At 38.4% G+C, this 19,478-nt stretch overlaps 1 protein-coding gene across 1 annotated transcript; it reads left to right on the top strand.

The window, feature by feature from the left end:
• Positions 1 to 1,466: 1,466 nt before the first annotated feature.
• Positions 1,467 to 17,935, top strand: PRLR (prolactin receptor; the record flags this gene model as incomplete). The annotated part of the gene is made up of 12 exons (XM_082013639.1): positions 1,467 to 1,536; positions 2,631 to 2,763; positions 4,851 to 5,020; positions 5,817 to 5,983; positions 7,568 to 7,709; positions 9,148 to 9,280; positions 10,519 to 10,688; positions 12,102 to 12,271; positions 13,246 to 13,390; positions 15,169 to 15,268; positions 16,211 to 16,280; positions 16,913 to 17,935. 12 exons carry the CDS (start codon positions 1,467 to 1,469, stop codon positions 17,933 to 17,935), a joined length of 2,493 nt encoding a protein of 830 aa, XP_081869765.1.
• Positions 17,936 to 19,478: the final 1,543 nt, after the last annotated feature.

The following is a 19,478-nucleotide window of genomic DNA, read 5'->3' as shown; positions in this document are numbered from 1 at the left end:
TAACCCAGATGTGATTTGGTAGCCTGTAGCTCAGTTACACATGTGAAACATGCCTGGGTATTTGGAAATGGTATATGGAAATGTAGCCAACTCTTATTTTTCTCCACATTGTCCACAGTAAACATGTTTTAGACTCAGTTAAATTAATGGATACTTCATTTGCCTTTGTACTTGAAAAACATTTATATGCTGATGGATTATAGTTTCTTGATACAGAAAATGAATTGCATAATGAAAATTGAGCCATCTGGTAAACACAAAGAATTTTTCCTCAGCAAAGAGACAGCTCGTTTCCATGCTGTGCTACACTGAAGGGTTTTCAAGTATACAAATACCTGTCAGATGTGCTTGGTAGGAGTAGAAAGCTGAGGTAAGGAGTTTCCTATTAAGATAGTAAATTGTCCTTTAGTTTCAAAGGTTGAGGTTGGCTACCGAGAATCTTAACAGCCAACTCCAGTCACCACCTCCAAGCTGGAAGCATATTGGTGGGAGAAGCAAGAGGTTTGCTTTAAGTTCCTCTCTTGTCTTCAGGCTAAGCAAACAGATTTAGCAGCAAAAGGGACTGCTAGTCACCCTGAGCTGTAATCTGAATTCTGAGGACATCTAGTGGTGTCAGCCCACGGCAGGAACTGAGTCTTGACAGCTGGTGTCTTCCCACTTGCACCTTTGTATTTCAAGACAAGTTCTGCAACACTGCCTCTGGCCTTTACAGGTTGAAGAAAGAGGGTTAATTGCATCCCATCTTGCATTTTCACCTGATAAATTAACTGTGAAGTTACACTACATTTTCCTTGGTTTCTTTTCTCTGATCTTGGCATTTACACTTTGCTGCAAAATCAAATGCAGCAAAAACAATGAGTTGAACGCACAGAGACAGTAGCATTCTTCAGCTCAGATGATCCTAAATTCAACATTGCCAGTCCTAAATATTCAGAAGTCATGAGATTGGCTCAAAAATAAGAAACCTCTAAATAATTTTTTTTATATTTTCTATTTGCCATCTGTTTTCTGGACTTTCAGAGTTCAAATATGTTGAGATCATCTTTGTAGCAACAGGGATAAAAGTGTATTTTTTGTTACTAAAAGGCTGATTTCTCAACTAAATTAATGAGTCTAAAAGTTAGAGCTTTAGGACAAGCATCCAGTATCCCAAGATGCCAAATAAATAAGCAAGATTTGTTAATGCTATGGAATTGTAATCCTAGCACTGCTAACTGTTGAAAGACCTTCAGGAAGACGTGCTTACTACTCTGTGATTAAGGTTTTCTGCTTCTGAAGTGGAACTGTAGGTGCTGCCACACCTTTTTGAGAAATAACAAGAATCAATTAGCTGCAATTCAAAAAGGACTTTGATCAAGCCAAGCGATACGTATTACATGTTAAGCATGGTTATTGACTATTGCATGATGGCCTATTTTTCAGTGAGCCCTTGATCTGATAGTTCCTCCTGAGGAGAAGCGGACATCATGAAGCAGAAATTGACATCATCAGTTCGAATTATTTTGCTGCTTGCTCTGACTGCAGTGGGTCTGACTGGTAAGTACACCACTTCCTGAAATACTTGTTTCTCCTTAAAACACTTTATTTAGAGAAATCTGAGGCTTTACCCAAGCTATCCTGACCACCGCTGGAGCCTGTACATATTTAAATTACTTTCTTCTAAAGTTTTGTATGGAGATTTTGAAAATGGCTTGAGTCCTCTTTTCTTTTTATAGTATTAATTTAATGATTATGTGGTGGTGATGATGAAAGGCACTCACTCCGTACTTGTCACTTTCTTGGGAGTTTGCATCATATGAATAGTAACACTATTAGAGATAATAGTATGCGACTTTAATGAAATAAAACTAAGTTTAGGGTGAAAAGCCACATGCTTTTCATGTCAAAATATATGTAAATTTATGGTCTATGTTCTAGGTAGAAGTTAATGACAAGTATCATAGAATCATAGAATACCAGGTTGGAAGAGACCTCAAGGATCGTCTGGTCCAAACTTTCTTGGCAAAAGCACGGTCTAGACAAGATGGCCCAGCACTCTGTCCAGCCGAATCTTAAAAGTTTCCAATGTTGGGGAAGTATTCTTAACAGGAAATACTCTTAAATGTATTGGGATTATTATGGAATATTCAAGTAATTAGTGAAGACATTCAGGTTGCCAATACACAAAACACTCCATCCAGCCCATTGATTCCTTCTTTTTATTACTTGTCTTACCTATCATTTACCCCAATTACATGCTAATAGTGGAGTTTTGGTTCTGTTGCAAATGTGAAGGTGAAATTTAAATTTAAGATGACCTGAAGATAAAGATTTTGGATGTTTTAGGAAAAAACAAAAAGTCATACATTTACTTCCAAGCTTTTAAATTTAGATAAAAATGAAATTTTCATTTGAAAGAGAAGTAAAATAATTTTACTAGCTAATTTAGAAGTTTGAGGTAAAATATATTTACTTTTCTGAAACTTCTGACCCTTTTTCCAGGCAGATTTATTTGCCAAATTCAGTCCATATTTTCAAATAATTTTGTTGTCCTCAGAAAAGCATTCCTTGCTGAATTTATCATTCAACAATAACAACAAAAAACATTGTCCAAGTCTAATATAACTAGCTGGATTTCTGCACTTCCCTAGGTCAGTCATACCCTGGAAAACCTAAGATAATAAGATGTCGTTCTCTAGAAAAGGAAACGTTTTCTTGTTGGTGGAAGCCTGGCTCAGATGGAGGACTTCCTACCAATTACACCCTGTTCTACAGCAAGGACAGGTAACAAGCAGTGCATACGTATTCTGTAAGTGATCAAGTGATGATTATGACAGAATGAGGGAATGCTAACATTAATTTACAAAGGTGTCTTTATGAATCCATGTTAACACTTAGGTAGCCAACCAGGGCTACATGAGATGAGGGCTTTCCCTTGTTGGAAGAAAACATGAATATACCAGACCTAAATCTTCAGCCTGTCCCTACTGAAATGCATCTGACCCAAAATCCCACTGGTGTGAAAGGTGTAGTTTGTCCATGTTATCAGGAGGTGCACAGCTTTTCGCTGAATGGCATGCTGCTCTGAGGAGGGGAGCATCAAGGCAGCACGGGGCTGTGGGGGCTCCCCTGGGGCAGCAGGGCAGGCCGGCGGCAACCCAGCCCCGGGCACCGGGCGCCTCCGTGGGGCCGGGGCCAGGCTGAGGCGGGGCTGTGCCAGGACGTCAGCCTGCGGGTTGGGGCTGGCTCGGCAGGGCCCGTGGCTGGGAAGGGCAGGGTTGTAGGGAGCTGGAGACCAGCCCTGCTGCGGTGGGCTGAAAGGGGCACCTGGGCCCCGGGCAGTGCATGGGGAGGGCCTGGGGAGGCTGGGCAGGGGCAGCGAGGCCTGCTGGTGCCCTCAGGGCCCTGCTGAGGAGCTTTTCCATTGCCCTGCACAGCAAACGCCCATCTGGAGAAAATCTATAGAGATCCTTTGCTTCCCGTTCCAGATTTGTAGCCAACCTCGTGGTTCCCAAAATGGAGTAAAATCAGATGTGGGTATTGCATCTCAAAGGTTACTGTTTCAGTAAAGTCTGTGACTCCTTCATCCTATTTAAGAATTAAATGTGTACATGATTAGCAACTTTGCTTAATCTGTGCTTCTTTGTTTAACTGCCCTTTCTTCCTGAAAAGAAGAGATCTCAGAACTGGGCCAAGTAAGCAGGGAGGCTCAGAGATTAAATTTCTTTGAACAAATCCAGAGGTTCAGAATAGATAAGATAAAGACTCAGACTTCCCTGCTTCGGTTAAATAAACTCCAGATCATTTGGTATTAATTGATCAGGAAAGGTGCAGCCTTTAATGAAGTTGCCACACTCAACAATGATCTGAGAGCTTTTATTTTATGAAAATCCAGATGTTTCATCTTGATCAAAACAGAAATTTTACTGAAGACTTCTAAGTCACACCTATCACAGCCCAGAACAGTCCTGCTTAGTGAGGATAGGAGTGCTTCTCGTTTCATTAAATCAGCTGAACATCAGGCAATGCCAAGCACTCCAGGTCTGGGCCACGGTTGCCTTTCTTAGCTCATTATCTCTCAGGTACAGTCCCTTTACTCCCATCTTTTCTTTGTGAACTGGGACAAAACTGCCTAGAAACAGGGAGACCTTGTTATTAGCAGTGCATAGTGCACAACAGTGGGACTGAAGTGCATCCTTGAACCATCTCAGCTGGTGCTTTGGGTTTGTGCAGTTCTTCACACTTTGGATAGGCTCTGAGTACATCACTCAGTTCAGCTTTGAGTACAAAACAATCCCTCTCCTAAAAAAAAGAAGACTTGTATAAAGGGAATAGGTAAGAGATCATGAATTAATAAAATATCTTTTGTCGAGACAGTTATGATGATGATGATGTTAAAAAGCAGATGAATTATCATCTTGCTGAGAACAAAATAATGAAGAAAACACTCCTCTGCCGTAGGGCCCACCAGGTTTCTTTCTAGGGGAAATATGTGAAAAAGATATTTAACAACTTTTCTTCTTTAGTCAAAGTGAACGTGTTTAATTTGCCTTTTAACTTGCTTTTAAACATTTTCAAAATTGCCTTGTGCTGTCTCTGGAAATTTCTCTTTCTATTCTTTTGTCGACATATTCCTATGTATAGAAAAGGGTTTAAGAGCATTTGTCCTGAACAACTACAGTAAAAATAGCAATGAAGCGTTAATGGTAATAGCATTTGACACTCACCAAAATGTTTCCCAGAGGTGGGATTATATATAGGTTTAAAGTTAAACATCTCAAATTTCTTTGCTGAACATAGAACATTGCTAGAATATTTTCTGCTTTGCTTCATTTCCTAAACGTTTAACTTTTTTAATCATTTTATTTCAGTGAAGAAAAAATCTATGAATGTCCAGACTACCGAACCTCAGGTCCCAATTCCTGCTACTTTGATAAAAACCACACTAATCCCTGGACAACATATAATATCACTGTAATGGCAACGAATGAGATTGGAAGTAACAGCTCAGATCCTCAGTATGTGGATGTGACTTCCATAGGTAAAAAGAGAATAATGAAATGAAAACAAACTAGTTGGAGATGTATGCGGTTTTTAATCCTAGAAGTAGTGGGTGAAAGATTTTTCTTTCCTCATGATGTGAAACTTGCTATGGAGGAGTGTTCATCTACAGATGATCTAAAATATGCATCTTTAATTTATGTGAAAAACTGCCTTTTACTTATAAATTAAGTAACTACATATTTTATTGTCATTTTAACTTTGGCTGAAAATTGGCTCCAGTTTCTAGTTATCTCCAGTATTTCAGTTAGACTCAATGACAGTTTTGTAGGTTCCTAGCACTGCAGATTGTAAAACTTTCAAATTAGGTTAAACTACCTAAATTTTCCAATTGTAAACATCTTTCTGGCAGCTGGCATTGCAGTCTTGGGAGGGTAAAAATAACTGCCTAAGCACTCTGCAGGCTTTTTGTAGTATTTCATATTCCTAACTCCATTCTGCTTTCTGCATACACATAATCTACACATTGTTATGATAAATGTACTTAGCCTTTTCAGCTATAAAACATCTGACATTTTAATTTTGCAAGAGTGGCCTAATGAAATTATGATTTGTATTTCCTTATGCTAACAAATTCAGACTAAAGTCTAAGATTTCCTGATACTGTGGTAAATAATTAGCCAGTTAAACATTATTAGGGAAAAAGGAAAAAAAATATATTGTACTATTCCTTTACAGCAGTGCTGAATGGTCTGAAATTAATGTGGTGAAATATAAAGCTGTGCCTTTTCTGAGGGAAAATTAAATCATTAATGGCAAACTTTTCATTTATACAGTTCAGCCAGATGCTCCTGTGAACCTTTCTCTAAAACCAAAAACATCTGCTAGCATAACGTACATGTGGGCAAAATGGTCTCCACCTCCATTAGCTGATGTCAGCTCTAATTCATCTGTATATCAGTATGAGCTACGACTAAAACCTGAGGAAAAGGAAGAGTGGGAGGTAATGGAACAATATATTTACTGTATAAATGCTCTTTTCGGTGAGTTCTCTTGTCTGAATTTAACTGGTATTATAAAAAGCTTAGTTTCTGTAAGGATAGAAAAAATAATGTAACCAAGTCTGATTATAGAAAGAAAAATACTGTAGTGGTTTGTAGAAACAGTGAAATTCAAGGTATTTGTATAATTGCCCTAATATATACTAAAAAAACCTACTTAGTCCACTGATATAATATTTAATTGTATTTTTCGTCTGTTCCCAAGTGTCATAGTAAGAGGCTGCTCAGTTCATATAGTTCATATAGGATCAAAGTAGTTTATTGATTCATTAAGATGCAATTAACAAGCAATCCGTTAACTATGCAAGTCAAGGTCATTATTGGCAATACAACAGATAAATCACAATAGCAAACACTTAAAAATGTTAATAAACACCTACAAATTCATAAACACACTTCTATAAATACTCCCAGAATTATGCTATATACAGAAATTCCCCTCTCCAGGGAAAGGGTGGGTTACAAGCACACCCCACACTCCTGGGAGTACAAGCTGCCCTGTATACACCCACTTCTGCAGGGGACGTGGATGCTTTATGCGAACTCACGTTCCTTCTTATAGTCTACTAAGACACACATCAGTGAGAAAGCACCCACGCAGTCACATGCATACACCCAGGTGTGGGTTCCTGCCTGCTGCAGCCCACGCTGTCTGGAGCACAGCTACTCACAGCGTCAGAGAGGGAGGCTGCTCTGTCTGGCCCAGGCAGATGTCATGATGCTAGCAGAGCAGTTTCTGATAGCGTCAAACTAAATGTCAGCTAGTGCTGGGGTTTCCAGTGTGTTGTGTTCTTTCCCCCCTTCTCCATTACAAATTTTCATGGTTCTTTAATACTGACCCTTTTTGTTTCAGAAGCCTCTCAGTTATGCCCTAATTACTATTTAATTGGACTGAAAGTTGTCACCATCGTTGTTTTCAACATGGTCAGTTGGGGGCAACTCCCTCCTCAGAAAGTTTAGAGTGTCCTACTCACACACATTATTTCCATTGACATTCCCAGCTGTTGCTGTTTTGCTAGACGCGGGCCACAGTACTCCTACAGCTGAGGTACCAGGATGAAATATCATTCTTAAAGTCATAGTCAGATGGCCTCCTTGCTGCCTAAATTGTTGCCTTAATGATGGAGAAAGCTATGTGTCTTGAAAGACTTCTGAAGAGATTCAAAGGGGCTGAGGAAAGCACTTAATACTAAGCAATAAAACTAGCCACTAAGAAGTGTTACACAGAGGGTTTATCTGTGAATTGGACTACCTGTGGTGTTCCTTGCATTGTGGATTTGATGGAGTACTAACTTATAGGAAGCCTACAATTAAATATGTTCTCAAGTATCAGAATCTCAGTGTCACTGAAGTGAGTTTTTCTGTTAAGTCACTACCTTTGCTTCTTTGTAACTCACATCTTAATAAAAAAACCCAACTGAAACCCTTGCCTTTCAAAAGTCTGTGACACAAGCCTGCTCCTTTATGGTTTATTTGTTAAAATGGCCCAACACTTTATGATTTTTCCAGTCCATTTTCTTTTCCAGACAATATCTGTTGGAATGCAGACACAGTACAAAGTCATGAGGTTACAAGCTGGGGTGAAGTATGTTGTTCAGGTCCGTTGCATGTTAGACCTTGGAGAATGGAGTGAGTGGAGCTCTGAAAGACGCATTGATATGCCCAATGGTGAGTGGATGATTGCTGTTCTGGCAATTGTTTTTAAGTCCTAGCCAGTTCATTGTTGTGAAAGGTTCCTATATGGCAGCCCTGAAAACCTGGTTCCTCACACAGATACTTTATAGTGCTGGAGGAGCAGCTCAGTGCATCTTACTGTACTTTGTGTGTAATTGCATATTCAGTCTGTTGATCCACTCAGGATCCTCTGCTGAAACTGGCTATTACAAACAGGCTGGGATTTACTAGGAAGTCACTTCTGATACATGTGTGCCTAGTTTATTCTTCCTGTCCCTCTGTTTAAAAATCATGTTGATTTCATCTGTAGCTGTAGATATTGGGTAACGGTACTTGTGTAAGAATCATTCATTTGTTCATTAGTAACTGAACTGAAAGCACTGCCATGTCTAACACAGCATCACACTTGCAGCTACCATCACATGGAAATAATGATCTGTGTTTTGTTGGGTTTCAGTGGGGACATTAAATATGCATGACATCATATCTTGCTGTCGGACACTTTAGCCAGGTTGTCTCAAATCTTCTTCTGCCACTGATTGTATTATTCATTATTTGACATGGAGATTGCTGAAGTACTGTTAAGAGAAAAATATTTTTTAAACGTCCCATTTTCAGATCTGCTTTAGGCAATTGGAAAATCAATGTCCCTACTATAAATAGTAAAAAGATGTATTATTGATGTAATAGGAACATATTTTACCATAAATGCATAACTGCAAAAGTTTCAATCACATCATGGTTTTGACAAGCATCATCCTATTCAAAATTTAAGCATTTTACTCTGCCCTTCTCTAAGTGCATCAGGTATCCAAATAATTACAGATTGGTTGGCAGCAATCAGGCAAGCAGCCTGAGTACTGGGCATAATGTCACTTTAAAAGGAAATATGAGAGCTGATTCTTTTTATCTTTGGAGTCAGCTCAGCATAAGTACTTCAGAATAGAATTACTGTCAAGGACATAAACAAATGGGCAAAGCTTTTTTTTCATCACTTTTTTCCCATAAATGCCAAAACAAATGACAGAATATTTTTTTAAACAATCAGAAGCATCTTAAAACACATTTTTTGAAGAAAAAAGAAATTAGGTTGAATAGCAAAGCATATTTTAAATTGTTTTATAGAACCTGCTATGACAGTATTTGAGCACCTCTTACTAGATTTGGGGGCAGAGAATAGCCACGGCCAGGGAACTAAAACATAGTTACGCAGTATAGCTGCAGTGGGAAAGGATTTTGGATCCAGGTCAAAGTAGCAGACTGCTGCCTTGCTTACTGAACTATCCCTCCTTTCCTGTGCTAATATGAAGCAAAACTTTTTCTTCTGCTGTAGAAAAAAAAGTACTTTCCTGTGCTCTGCTTGACATTGTTTTACGAACTCAGCGTTCGTAAAACAATTAAACTTACGAGTTAATTTCTTTACCTCTTATAGGAGAGTCACCTCCTGAAAAGCCTACAATAATAAAATGCCGTTCTCCAGAAAAGGAAACATTTACTTGTTGGTGGAAACCTGGTTCAGATGGAGGACATCCTACTAACTACACTTTGCTTTACAGCAAAGAAGGGTAATAAGCTGTGTATAATTACTCAGTGTTTTATTGGGAGGACTTGGAGAATCAATTCTGATTCATTTTGCATTTAGGAGATGTTGTTTTCTATAGCACATGTTTTTGTCCAAGTGACATATTCTGGAATAGCACTAGCAGCAACATATTTAAGGTTGAAATAGGATCTCTTCTAATGTCAGGTTTTTCAAATTTCTGTGAATTCTTCTGCCTTGGAAGACAGATTGCCTTGAAAGTTGCCATGGCACAGCAGCTGCATAATAGTATGCAATACAGAGGCACAGTCCTGTAGCTCTTTGGCCATGCAGCCCCAGAAATAAAACTTTCAAAAATTAACAGATATTAAAATTTTCATCATCTGATAATGCTTATTTTGCACAAATATTCATAGGCCATGAATGCCTTCTGGCTTCTGCAGTAGTCTTGGTCCTGGAACTTAGATCAAGTTCATTTTAAAGAAGCAGTCAATGTTTTATTTGTGTCCTGTGAACCGTTTTTGGTTTACCCAGCACTGCTCAGCCTTGCACTGACCTGACTGGATGCTAAACTCTATACTTGTCAGCTGAGAGGCAAGTCTTAGTGGAAACAGACAGATACTGGTCCAGCCAGCCAGGGCAGAGTGTGAAGTCCACATGCACAACTTTCTCTTTTGTTATTGTGCCTGGAATACAATTCCAGAGGAGCCTGGAAAAAAGTACTACACACTCAACTTTCTCTCTTATCCCTGCTCCTTTGGGAAGCTTGTGAATGGATTTGGAGGACAGGTACAAAGCAGATTATTTTTGAGGAACGGGTGAGGAAAGACCAAAATAGATTCTGAAAGCATATTAATGTAATATGCAGAACTCATGTAAGTGTGAAATGAACATTGGAAATACTCAGTTTTTAATAGATCGGTTATAAGACTTCAGCAATCACTCCTACTGGCTCTCTGGAACCTGTAAGGACTTTGCAGTGGACAATGGCATTCAGAAAAGTAAGAAATGCAGCTAGCCCGCTGCTGCATCTACAACAGCCTGAATTCTTCAAGCTTTGTAGTCTTTATTTTGGGTGGAAAATACTTACTACAGTCTCTGGAATTGTCCAATGACTCTTTAGTCTGAAAGCAATTTTCTGATTTTCTTCACATTGCCAGGAATGAAAAATCTGATCCAGTCCTGAATAATGCTGAACTGCTAGTAATCAGAGTCAGGTGTTTTAGTCTGTGTAACCTAATTACTGTGATTCTTTCATTTCAGAGAAGAACAAGTTTATGAATGTCCAGATTACAGAACTGCGGGCCCCAATTCGTGCTACTTCGATAAAAAGCACACTTCTTTCTGGACCATATACAATATTACTGTGAGGGCAACTAATGAAATGGGAAGTAACATCTCTGATCCTCATTACGTGGATGTGACTTACATAGGTAAGACATAAAAAGTACTTTCTGTAGAACCAAATAATTTTAAATTACAAATTTTGACACAAGAATTTAAATTCCGCTCTTCTCATATAGAATCATAGAATAGCTTGGGTTGGAAAGAACCTTTAAACATCATCTACTCCAGCCCCCCGGCAATGAGCAGGGACAAGTTCAACTAGATCAGATTTTATATAGTATTATATCCAAGTTAAAAACATGTAAGAACAAATAAGATCTTATCTGGTGTAATAATAAATCAATATTCATCCCTTTACCATTTTATTTTCAAAGGAAGCCTAAAAATGCTAAAAGCTTTAAAACTGCATTCAGATAACCATTGATTGGTTGTCCATATTTCTTTCAATGAAGCCCTAAGAAACATCATCCAGCTAAAATCTTTTTCCACTCTACCAGCAACTGAAATCAGATTGATCTTTTAACTAATAATACTTAAATTTTATTACCTCAAAATAGTTTCCAGACCCAAGGGAAGCTGAATTAGTGCTTTTTATAGCAGTGTGCTGATAAACTCTTTTCTCAGACTTTTTCCAAAGAGTGATTGCGGACAAGTATTTCATTTTTTTTCTAAGGGAACAGAACATTATCACCAATAACCATTTGCTTATCGTAGATCTGGCTGTCATGGGCCTAGCAACTGGAAAAGGGCTGCTGGAGAAAAAGGCTTAACAATTTACCTCAATGCCCTGGCTACTTACTTGATGAAGCTTTGCATCAGGCAGTGGTAAAATACATGCACAATATACAGAAGCTCTGTCTCTGAACTGAGGAAGCTGCAAGCCTGAAAGCTGTAGCAGAAACCTGCGTTCCATTTTGGTTTATTTTTGAGATATAGACAGGGTTTTAATATTACTGGTTTGTTTTATTTTTGAATATCCTTACATAAATGCATTTAGGGATTATGCTGTTGTGTTTTCTGAGTATAAAATGGGGAGGGGGGCAAGTTTCATCAGCTACATCTGTGTTTTCAGCATTCCTAAATACATATGCCAACTTTGATAAGATTATAGTAAAACAAAACTTTCATAACACAGTATTAAAGGTATTAACTCTGAAACATAGCTGTAGGGAAAAGAACAATAAATGGCAACGTAAGAAAAAATTATGTCTGGTGATAAATGATTAAGGCAAATCTCAACATGGACTCAACAGATTTACTGTTCCTCAATTTTTTTCTTCAAATTCATAAATCCATGCTTACTTTATCAGGAAACTCTTGATCCATGTATTCCAGCACCAGTTCTAAATTACTAGCCCGAATGGAGGTGACAAGTCACCACTCACACCATTTTATATTTCTTCCTAAGCAAGGAAAAAAAAATCATTTAGACTGTTATTGTCTTAATATTCTTTTATTTTAATTATTTTAATTTATTTAGTATTCTTTTATTTTAACAGTACAGCCAGATCCTCCTGTGAATGTAACTCTGGAATTAAAAAAGCCAATAAATAGAAAACCATATCTGGTCTTGACATGGTCTCCACCCCCGCTGGCTGATGTCAGATCTGGATGGCTTACCCTTGAATATGAGTTGCAACTAAAGCCTGAAGAAGGAGAGGAATGGGAGGTAAGGATGTTGCCAGTTTTTGCTAGATGATATTTTCCGATCAATTAGATTCTGTCAGCCAGGTCCTATGCCTAAATGTAATGAAGCAGGCACACTGAATAGTTCATCATTTTTCAAAAGTGCTTGTGTGATCTCCAGTTTCCTACTGAGAATATTGGTATCACAGATGCTATCGTGTGAGAGCAGGTGATAAAGTACTTACTTTTAATTGTGGCCATTATATGTTAATCGTATTGGCATTACAGTTTAAATTGTTCATTCTCATTTAGTTGGGTTTTTATAATTTGTTCTTAACCACAAGCACTTCTTAGGTAATAGAAAGCTCAGTGACATAATGTAAAATCATTTAAATTTGTTCAAATAGCCATTAGGTGATAGTTTTCATGGCCATATAATAACAATTGTCTATAGCAAGGATCTGTAACTCAAAAAACAGGGCAGCAAATTAAAGACTCCGGCTGTTGGTATGTGGCCGCGTCCCCTTCTTGTCTGCTGCAATACTTCCCAGCCACTTCTGTATCTCCTCCTTTCTTCCCCCTGATACTGCACTTGCCAGCCCCCTGGCCATTGCAAGATCTACTTTTTACTACCTTGTGCAGTCCACCAACTCCACATTCCTTCTTTTCTCTCTGCATTATCTTCCCTGTCTCTTGTTTCTTGTCTCCTCTCACCATTGCAGTTCCCACCATTACCACATTTCCTCCCTATTTGCCATATGCTCATGATGTGTTTTTGTAGTATTTTAATTTGCACAGTATACCAAAGGCAGATCTCATTCCCACTGAATTATGTTGGAAAGCTGACCTATAGAAATAAATGTACCATTATTCCATGCTTGCATAACAATTACTAGGAAGCTATCCAGATTCATTCTATATTACCAACTTGATTATCAAGACTTAAACCTAGCTGAGATTTTTATAGAAAAATGTCTCAATTTTATGTGCATTTTATGATTTTTATTTCATTTTCAGACTATTTTTGTTGGACAGCAAACACAATATAAAATGTTTAGTTTAAATCCCGGAAAGAAGTACATTGTACAGATTCACTGCAAACCAGACCACCATGGATCATGGAGTGAATGGAGCTCAGAAAAGTATATTCAGATCCCTGCTGGTGAGTAGGCAGCCATCCCTTCAGTAATTGTTATTACGTGGAAGTTCATGTAATCCTTTTTTTAGCTGGTTGTGGCACCCATGCAGATTGACATCTCGTAGTTTCCCTAGGACAGATAAGAACATAATTGCTAAGGTAACTGAATTCTCAGCATCCTTGCACCATAGCCAGTTACAGAATTACAGCATCATTAAGGTTGGAAAAGATCTCTAAGATCAACAATTCTAACCATCAACCCAACACCACCATGCCCACTAAACCATGTCCCCAAGTGCCACATCCACATGTTTTTTGAATGGTTATGTTTTTTTTCCAGTGATGGTGACTCCACCACCTCCCTGGGCAACATGTTCCAATGCCTAACCACTCTCTCAGTAAAGAAATTTTTCCTAATACCCAATCTAAACCTCCCCTGGCGCAACTTGAGGCCATTTCCTCTTGTCCTATCGCTAGTTACTTGAGAGAAGAGACCAACACCCACCTCACCACAACCCCCTTTCAGGTAGTTGTAGAGAGCGATAAGGTCTCCCCTCAGCCTCCTCTTCTCCAGACTGAACAACCCGAGTTCCCTCAGCTGCTCCTCATAAGACTTGTGCTCCAGACCCCTCACCAGCTTTGCTGCCTTCTCTGGACATGCTCCAGCACCTCAGTGTCCTTCCTGTAGTGAGGGGCCCAAAACTGAACACAGTATTTAAGATGCGGCCTCACCAATGCCAAGTACAGGGGCACAATCACTTCCCTACTCCTGCTGGACACAGTGTTTCTGATACAGGCCAGGATGCTGTTGGCCTTCTTGGCCACCTGGGCACAGACTTGAGACAAAGGCGGCATTATGTACCTCAGCCTTTTCATCATCCTTGGTGACAATGTTCTCCCCCACATCCAATAAACTGTGGAATTCTCCTTGCCTCTCCTTTTGTTGTTGATATCTTTGTAAAAACATTTTATGTTATGTCTTACGACCATGTCCAGATTGAGTTCTAGCTGGGCTTTTGCCTTTCTAATTTTCTTTCTGCATGACTTAACGAGATCCTTGTACTCTTCTTGGGTTGCCTGCCCGTTCTTCCAAAGGTGATAAACTCTCCTTTTTATCCTGGGTCCCAGCAAAATCTCCCTGTTCAGCCAGGCCAGCCGTCTTCCCCACGAGCTTGTCTTACGGCCCATGGGGACTGCATGCTCCTGTGCCTGTCCTTTCTGTTTATTGCCTCATTTGTTCACATGCTGGTAGTTTTTAATTAAAAGAACACCACTAACTGCAATAAAAACTGCTACTTAGACAACAGAGAGTGACTACTTTCAGACAGTAACAGCTCTTCATTACTCTTTATCTGGAATGAATTTTAAATAAACACATCGATGTAAAAAGTGCCATGTTACAATAGAAATCCTTAAAAATATCTAGTCCTAGATCATTTAACCCACCATTTAATTAATTGTATGATACGTATTTGATAATGACATGACTACAGTATTTGCATAATTGGATTTGAACCCCATTGCTATAACTGTCTGTGACAAAATTTCCCTCTTCATACAATTTTGTATCATTTTTCCAAGAGAGTTTATTTCCTACACAGTGCCATTAATAAAATGTATATTTATTATCAGCTATTACAATGATTACTGAGATCCATCTATTCTAGTAAAGGCCTCTAGATTCAATACCAAATTTGGCACCTCAGACCAATTTTAAGATAAGACTAATTTGAGACTTTTTTTGCATGCTGGCTATGCAGATGTTGGAGATGTGTCCTTAAATAATTCTGTTTGTTTCCTAGACTTTAGAGTAAAAGATATGGTTGTGTGGATCATCGTTGGTGTCTTGTCATCTCTTATATGTTTAATCATGAGCTGGGCAATGGTTTTGAAAGGGTACAGGTAAGTCACCAATTTCACAATTGCATGAAGTTGAATATCTCAGCAAACTCTTCAAGAATAGACTTCTAACATTTGATTCAATGTCCTATAGGTTTTGTGTTCTCTTATAAACTGTAAGTTATAGGTATTTGACTTTAAATTCACAACTGAAAAAGAGGTATTTCTGCTCTTCAGGGACACCAGGCTAAATTCTCAATTGGTAAGGGCATATCTCTGTTAGATCTGTCCATCTTGGTTAGCCATGTAAGTATTCAGCAAACATCATTTGGAGTATCCTTGCTCCTGTAGAAGACACGCCTTTTGTTTTTGCCCTGACTTTCTAAAGGAAACAAGGTTATATTATGAGGTTGTCTTTCTGCCCACCTGTCTGTCAATTCCCCAAATAATTTATTAGAGCACTGGCTAATTTCAATCAAATCTGAAAGAGAAAGGTGTTGCAAAGATTATCACTTTTATGCAAGTCTTGCAAAAAATACTGGCTGAGTAGAAGAAAGAGACAAAAACTGTTGATGGAAAAACCATCAGAAGTCATTCATCATATATCCTGTTTAGTAGTAGTCAGCTGACCGTCAACTATGTACATACAGGCCCACTTGTCCTCCTGAACTGTGCCCCACATTGCTGTTTCTTGGCCAGTGATGAAGTTACAGTGATAATAGAGAACTGGACGTGAAGGGGCAAAGGACATTAGCAGTGTCACTTTTCCAGATGAGTAACTTTTGTACTGTTCTCTTTCTTGTAAATACATCTAAGGGTAACTTATGAATTGTAACTGAATTTGTAAATTACCTGGCTTAAGAGGTAGGCAGGAAACAGAGGTCCAACAGGGAGGTATCAGATATGGGAGAATTGTTTAAAATGTCAGTCACATTCCGAGGAAATGGGAGAATAGAGAGATAGGACCCATACTTACACCTTGCATGGTTCTTCTGGTTTTTTTAGAATGATAGCCTTTATCCTGCCACCGGTTCCAGGGCCGAAGATAAAAGGCATAGACACACATCTGTTAGAGGTGAGTGCCACCGATAACAACAAAAGAATCCACCATTACCTAGTTTTCCTAATTATGTACTAGCAAACACAGTTACCATAATGAAGTATAAAACTGCCTCAATTAATTTAACCAATGTTAAAAATAAGCGACATTTTCAGACTGATCATGTGGAGGGTATGTGTGAGGCAGTCTTGCACTAGTAGTAGGAGGGCGTTTGAGAACAGGGTGTGTGACCACAGCTGTTCCCTGGGACACCAAAGAGCTAATGCCTGTGTGACCTTCCTAGTAGTTGTTATGGAAGTTGCTCTCCGCAGTCTCTTGCCATGCTGAGGAGACAGGAGATGGCTGCTCTGTTATTCTCCTCCATCTCTTTCTTGTTAAACTCATAAGACCTGTACCTGCCAAAAGCTCCTTAGTCCTCCTACTTTAGAAACATGAATTCTAGGATTCTGTCGCCCCACTAAGGGAACTCAAGAAGTTTTCTTCTGTTCTTCCACTATTTTCTGCAGCAGTAAAAATGCAGTTTAGGTGTAGTGATAGAACTATTGAAGTATTTGTATATTAAATATGTAGATTGTTCACAATTATTCTAGTCAGATAAACCCTAAGGTTAACAGTGAAAAAATATATCCTATTTATTATGCCCTTAGACAGGAAAATCTGAAGAATTATTGAGTGCTCTTGGTTGCCATGGTTTCCCTCCAACATCAGACTGTGAGGAACTACTGATAGAGTACCTGGAGGTAGAGGACAGTGAGGATCAGCAACTCATGCCAAGCCATGACAATGATCATCCCAGTAAAAATGCAAAAATGATACCCAAGGAAACAGACAGTGACTCAGGCCGAGGGAGCTGTGATAGCCCTTCTCTGCTTTCTGAGAAGTGCAGGGAGTCCCACGCCCTTCCATCAACACTTCAAACACAAGACATAAGAGATGTTCAGGAAAATAAAGGAGGAAAAAGGAGCTGGGAAGCTCAATGTATAGCCTCAGAACATAAAATACTCCTTTTTAACAACGAGAGTACAAAATCATCCACGTGGCCTGCAGCTCAGTTACCTAATAATCAGCCTCCTATGTTTGCCTACCACAGTACCGTAGATGCGCATAAGATAACACTGAACACCACAAATGGGCACATTGCATCAGTTTTGGTGGGAAATGAAGAAAAGCATCAGTCACAATATCCTATCACTGAAATTGTCCATGACAACATGGAAAAGAAAGGAGATATGAATTTGCATTCCAAAACTGACCAAACCACAGTGCAGGTCAAACAAAACAGACCTAATGACAAGTCATCTTTTTTGAATCCCAAACTAATGGACTATGTAGAAGTTCACAAAGTCAGACAAGATGAGGAGCCAGCAGTATTACTGAAACATAAAGAAAATAGTGGAAAGACCGAAAAATACACTGTTCCAGGAACCAACAAAGAATATACCAAGGTCTCAACAGTTGTGGACCATAATATCCTAGTATTAATGCCAGATTCACGCATCCAGCACACATCTGTGTCTCAAGAACCTGCAATGGAAATGTCTCAGAACCTTCAGCAAGGTCAAGCTCAGAAAAATATGAGCTACTGTCTGACAGTTCCAAGCGAGTACAAAAGAGAGACCAGTGGATCAGAGTACATGGACCCACCTTCCTTTATGCCCTTCTTTAAGTAACTTAGTTAGTACATTCTTAGTAGTTATGTACAGTAAAACAAAAACACATAGCAAATAGTTCCTTAAAAAAGCCTAGCCTCCTATGTGTATTATACAGAGAATAAAATAAACTGTGGGTTGAGGTAATAATCATGGAAGTAAACCTTGGATCATTAACACATGTTTCTGACACAGGGAAATGAGGAAATGGATATTATCTGCCATGAAAAATACATTGTAAACTAATTATTCAGCTCTGCACATCTTCTATTCGTTGATTAAACCTGAGGGAATACTGCAGATTCAACAAAGGTGAAAATTGTTACGGGTCAGTGAGTACACCATAGTGATCTGAGCAGTTCCTAAATTGATCATTGCACAACAGCATTCTGATCTACAATGTATTTTCTTCTGAATGCATTCTGACACTAGATTAAGTTTTCTTTATATTTTTTCTCAATCCTTAAAAAAAAGGAGCTCTTATATATGATAAATCATATATAAAAGATAATATATTCAACAAATTGCAGTAAACTGACAAATTCTTCTAAATGTATTTTTGTTTTGCTTCAATGTGACAGAAAACTACATCCCATTCATATCCTAGTCCAATCAAACCAAACATGAAAAAAAAGCAGGACAATATTTGATATACTGCCTTACTGTATATAATATATAATTCTACTTTAGTATGAGCCCATATGTTTAACAATGTATTTTTAAAGGCTATTTTTCTATTACCAAAAAAAGCAAAATAAATATTTTTTAATTTCCTAATGCTATTTAGCTTCTTAGGAACTTTTCTGTTTCATTCTGCTGAGACCATGGTAATGAGTAAAGCTACCATTTCTATACAAAGCATAAAATTAAACTTTGTACTAATTAAGAATATGAAGTAATTTTTAAACTATATTTCTAATATATTGCAAATTTATTACTATTTGAATTGTAAATTATTTATTTCACATGTTTTTTATCATCTGTAATTATAAAATTAAAATAGAATCTAGGTTTTGAGAGCAAAGCTTCTTTCTCACTGAATTTGTACTCTGATGCCAACCTTGAATGGAATGGTGTTCTACATCCTTGGACATTGCACTTTTCTCTGAGCCTGGAGGGAAAGTTTGAAATCAGATCTTTCACAATGAACTTATTAATTTTGGAATCCAGCCTCCAAAGTCAAAGATATATGGCATAAAGTCTAAGTCAGACCTCTGCTGAAATAGTGGTGGGGATGAGGAAAGGACACCATGCACCTGGTCTGGACAGACATCCCTGGAACATCTGTGGGAACGGTGATGATTCCTCATATCCCATGTAACCAAAGGCAGAATCAAAATGATACTGGAATGGCTCTGAATTTACTGTGGTCCTTCCTTCTTGAAACAAAAGTTTAATTTACTCCAGGAAAGTATGACGAGGTGATGACTGATTAAAACTGGGACAGGTATTTAACCTGTATCATTAGCTTCAGGTGAAATTGGAAACATAAGGTAAGGGAAACTGTTCTATAGATGTGAAGGAAAGTGTATTTACTATAGACAAGCTTTCCTCTGTTCTTGTC

The sequence above is a fragment of the Phaethon aethereus genome, assembly GCF_964289735.1.
Source record: "Phaethon aethereus genome assembly, chromosome: Z".
NCBI lineage: Eukaryota > Metazoa > Chordata > Aves > Phaethontiformes > Phaethontidae > Phaethon > Phaethon aethereus.
Note: the sequence above shows the minus strand (reverse complement) of the source record. Positions and strands in the feature narration are given on the sequence as shown.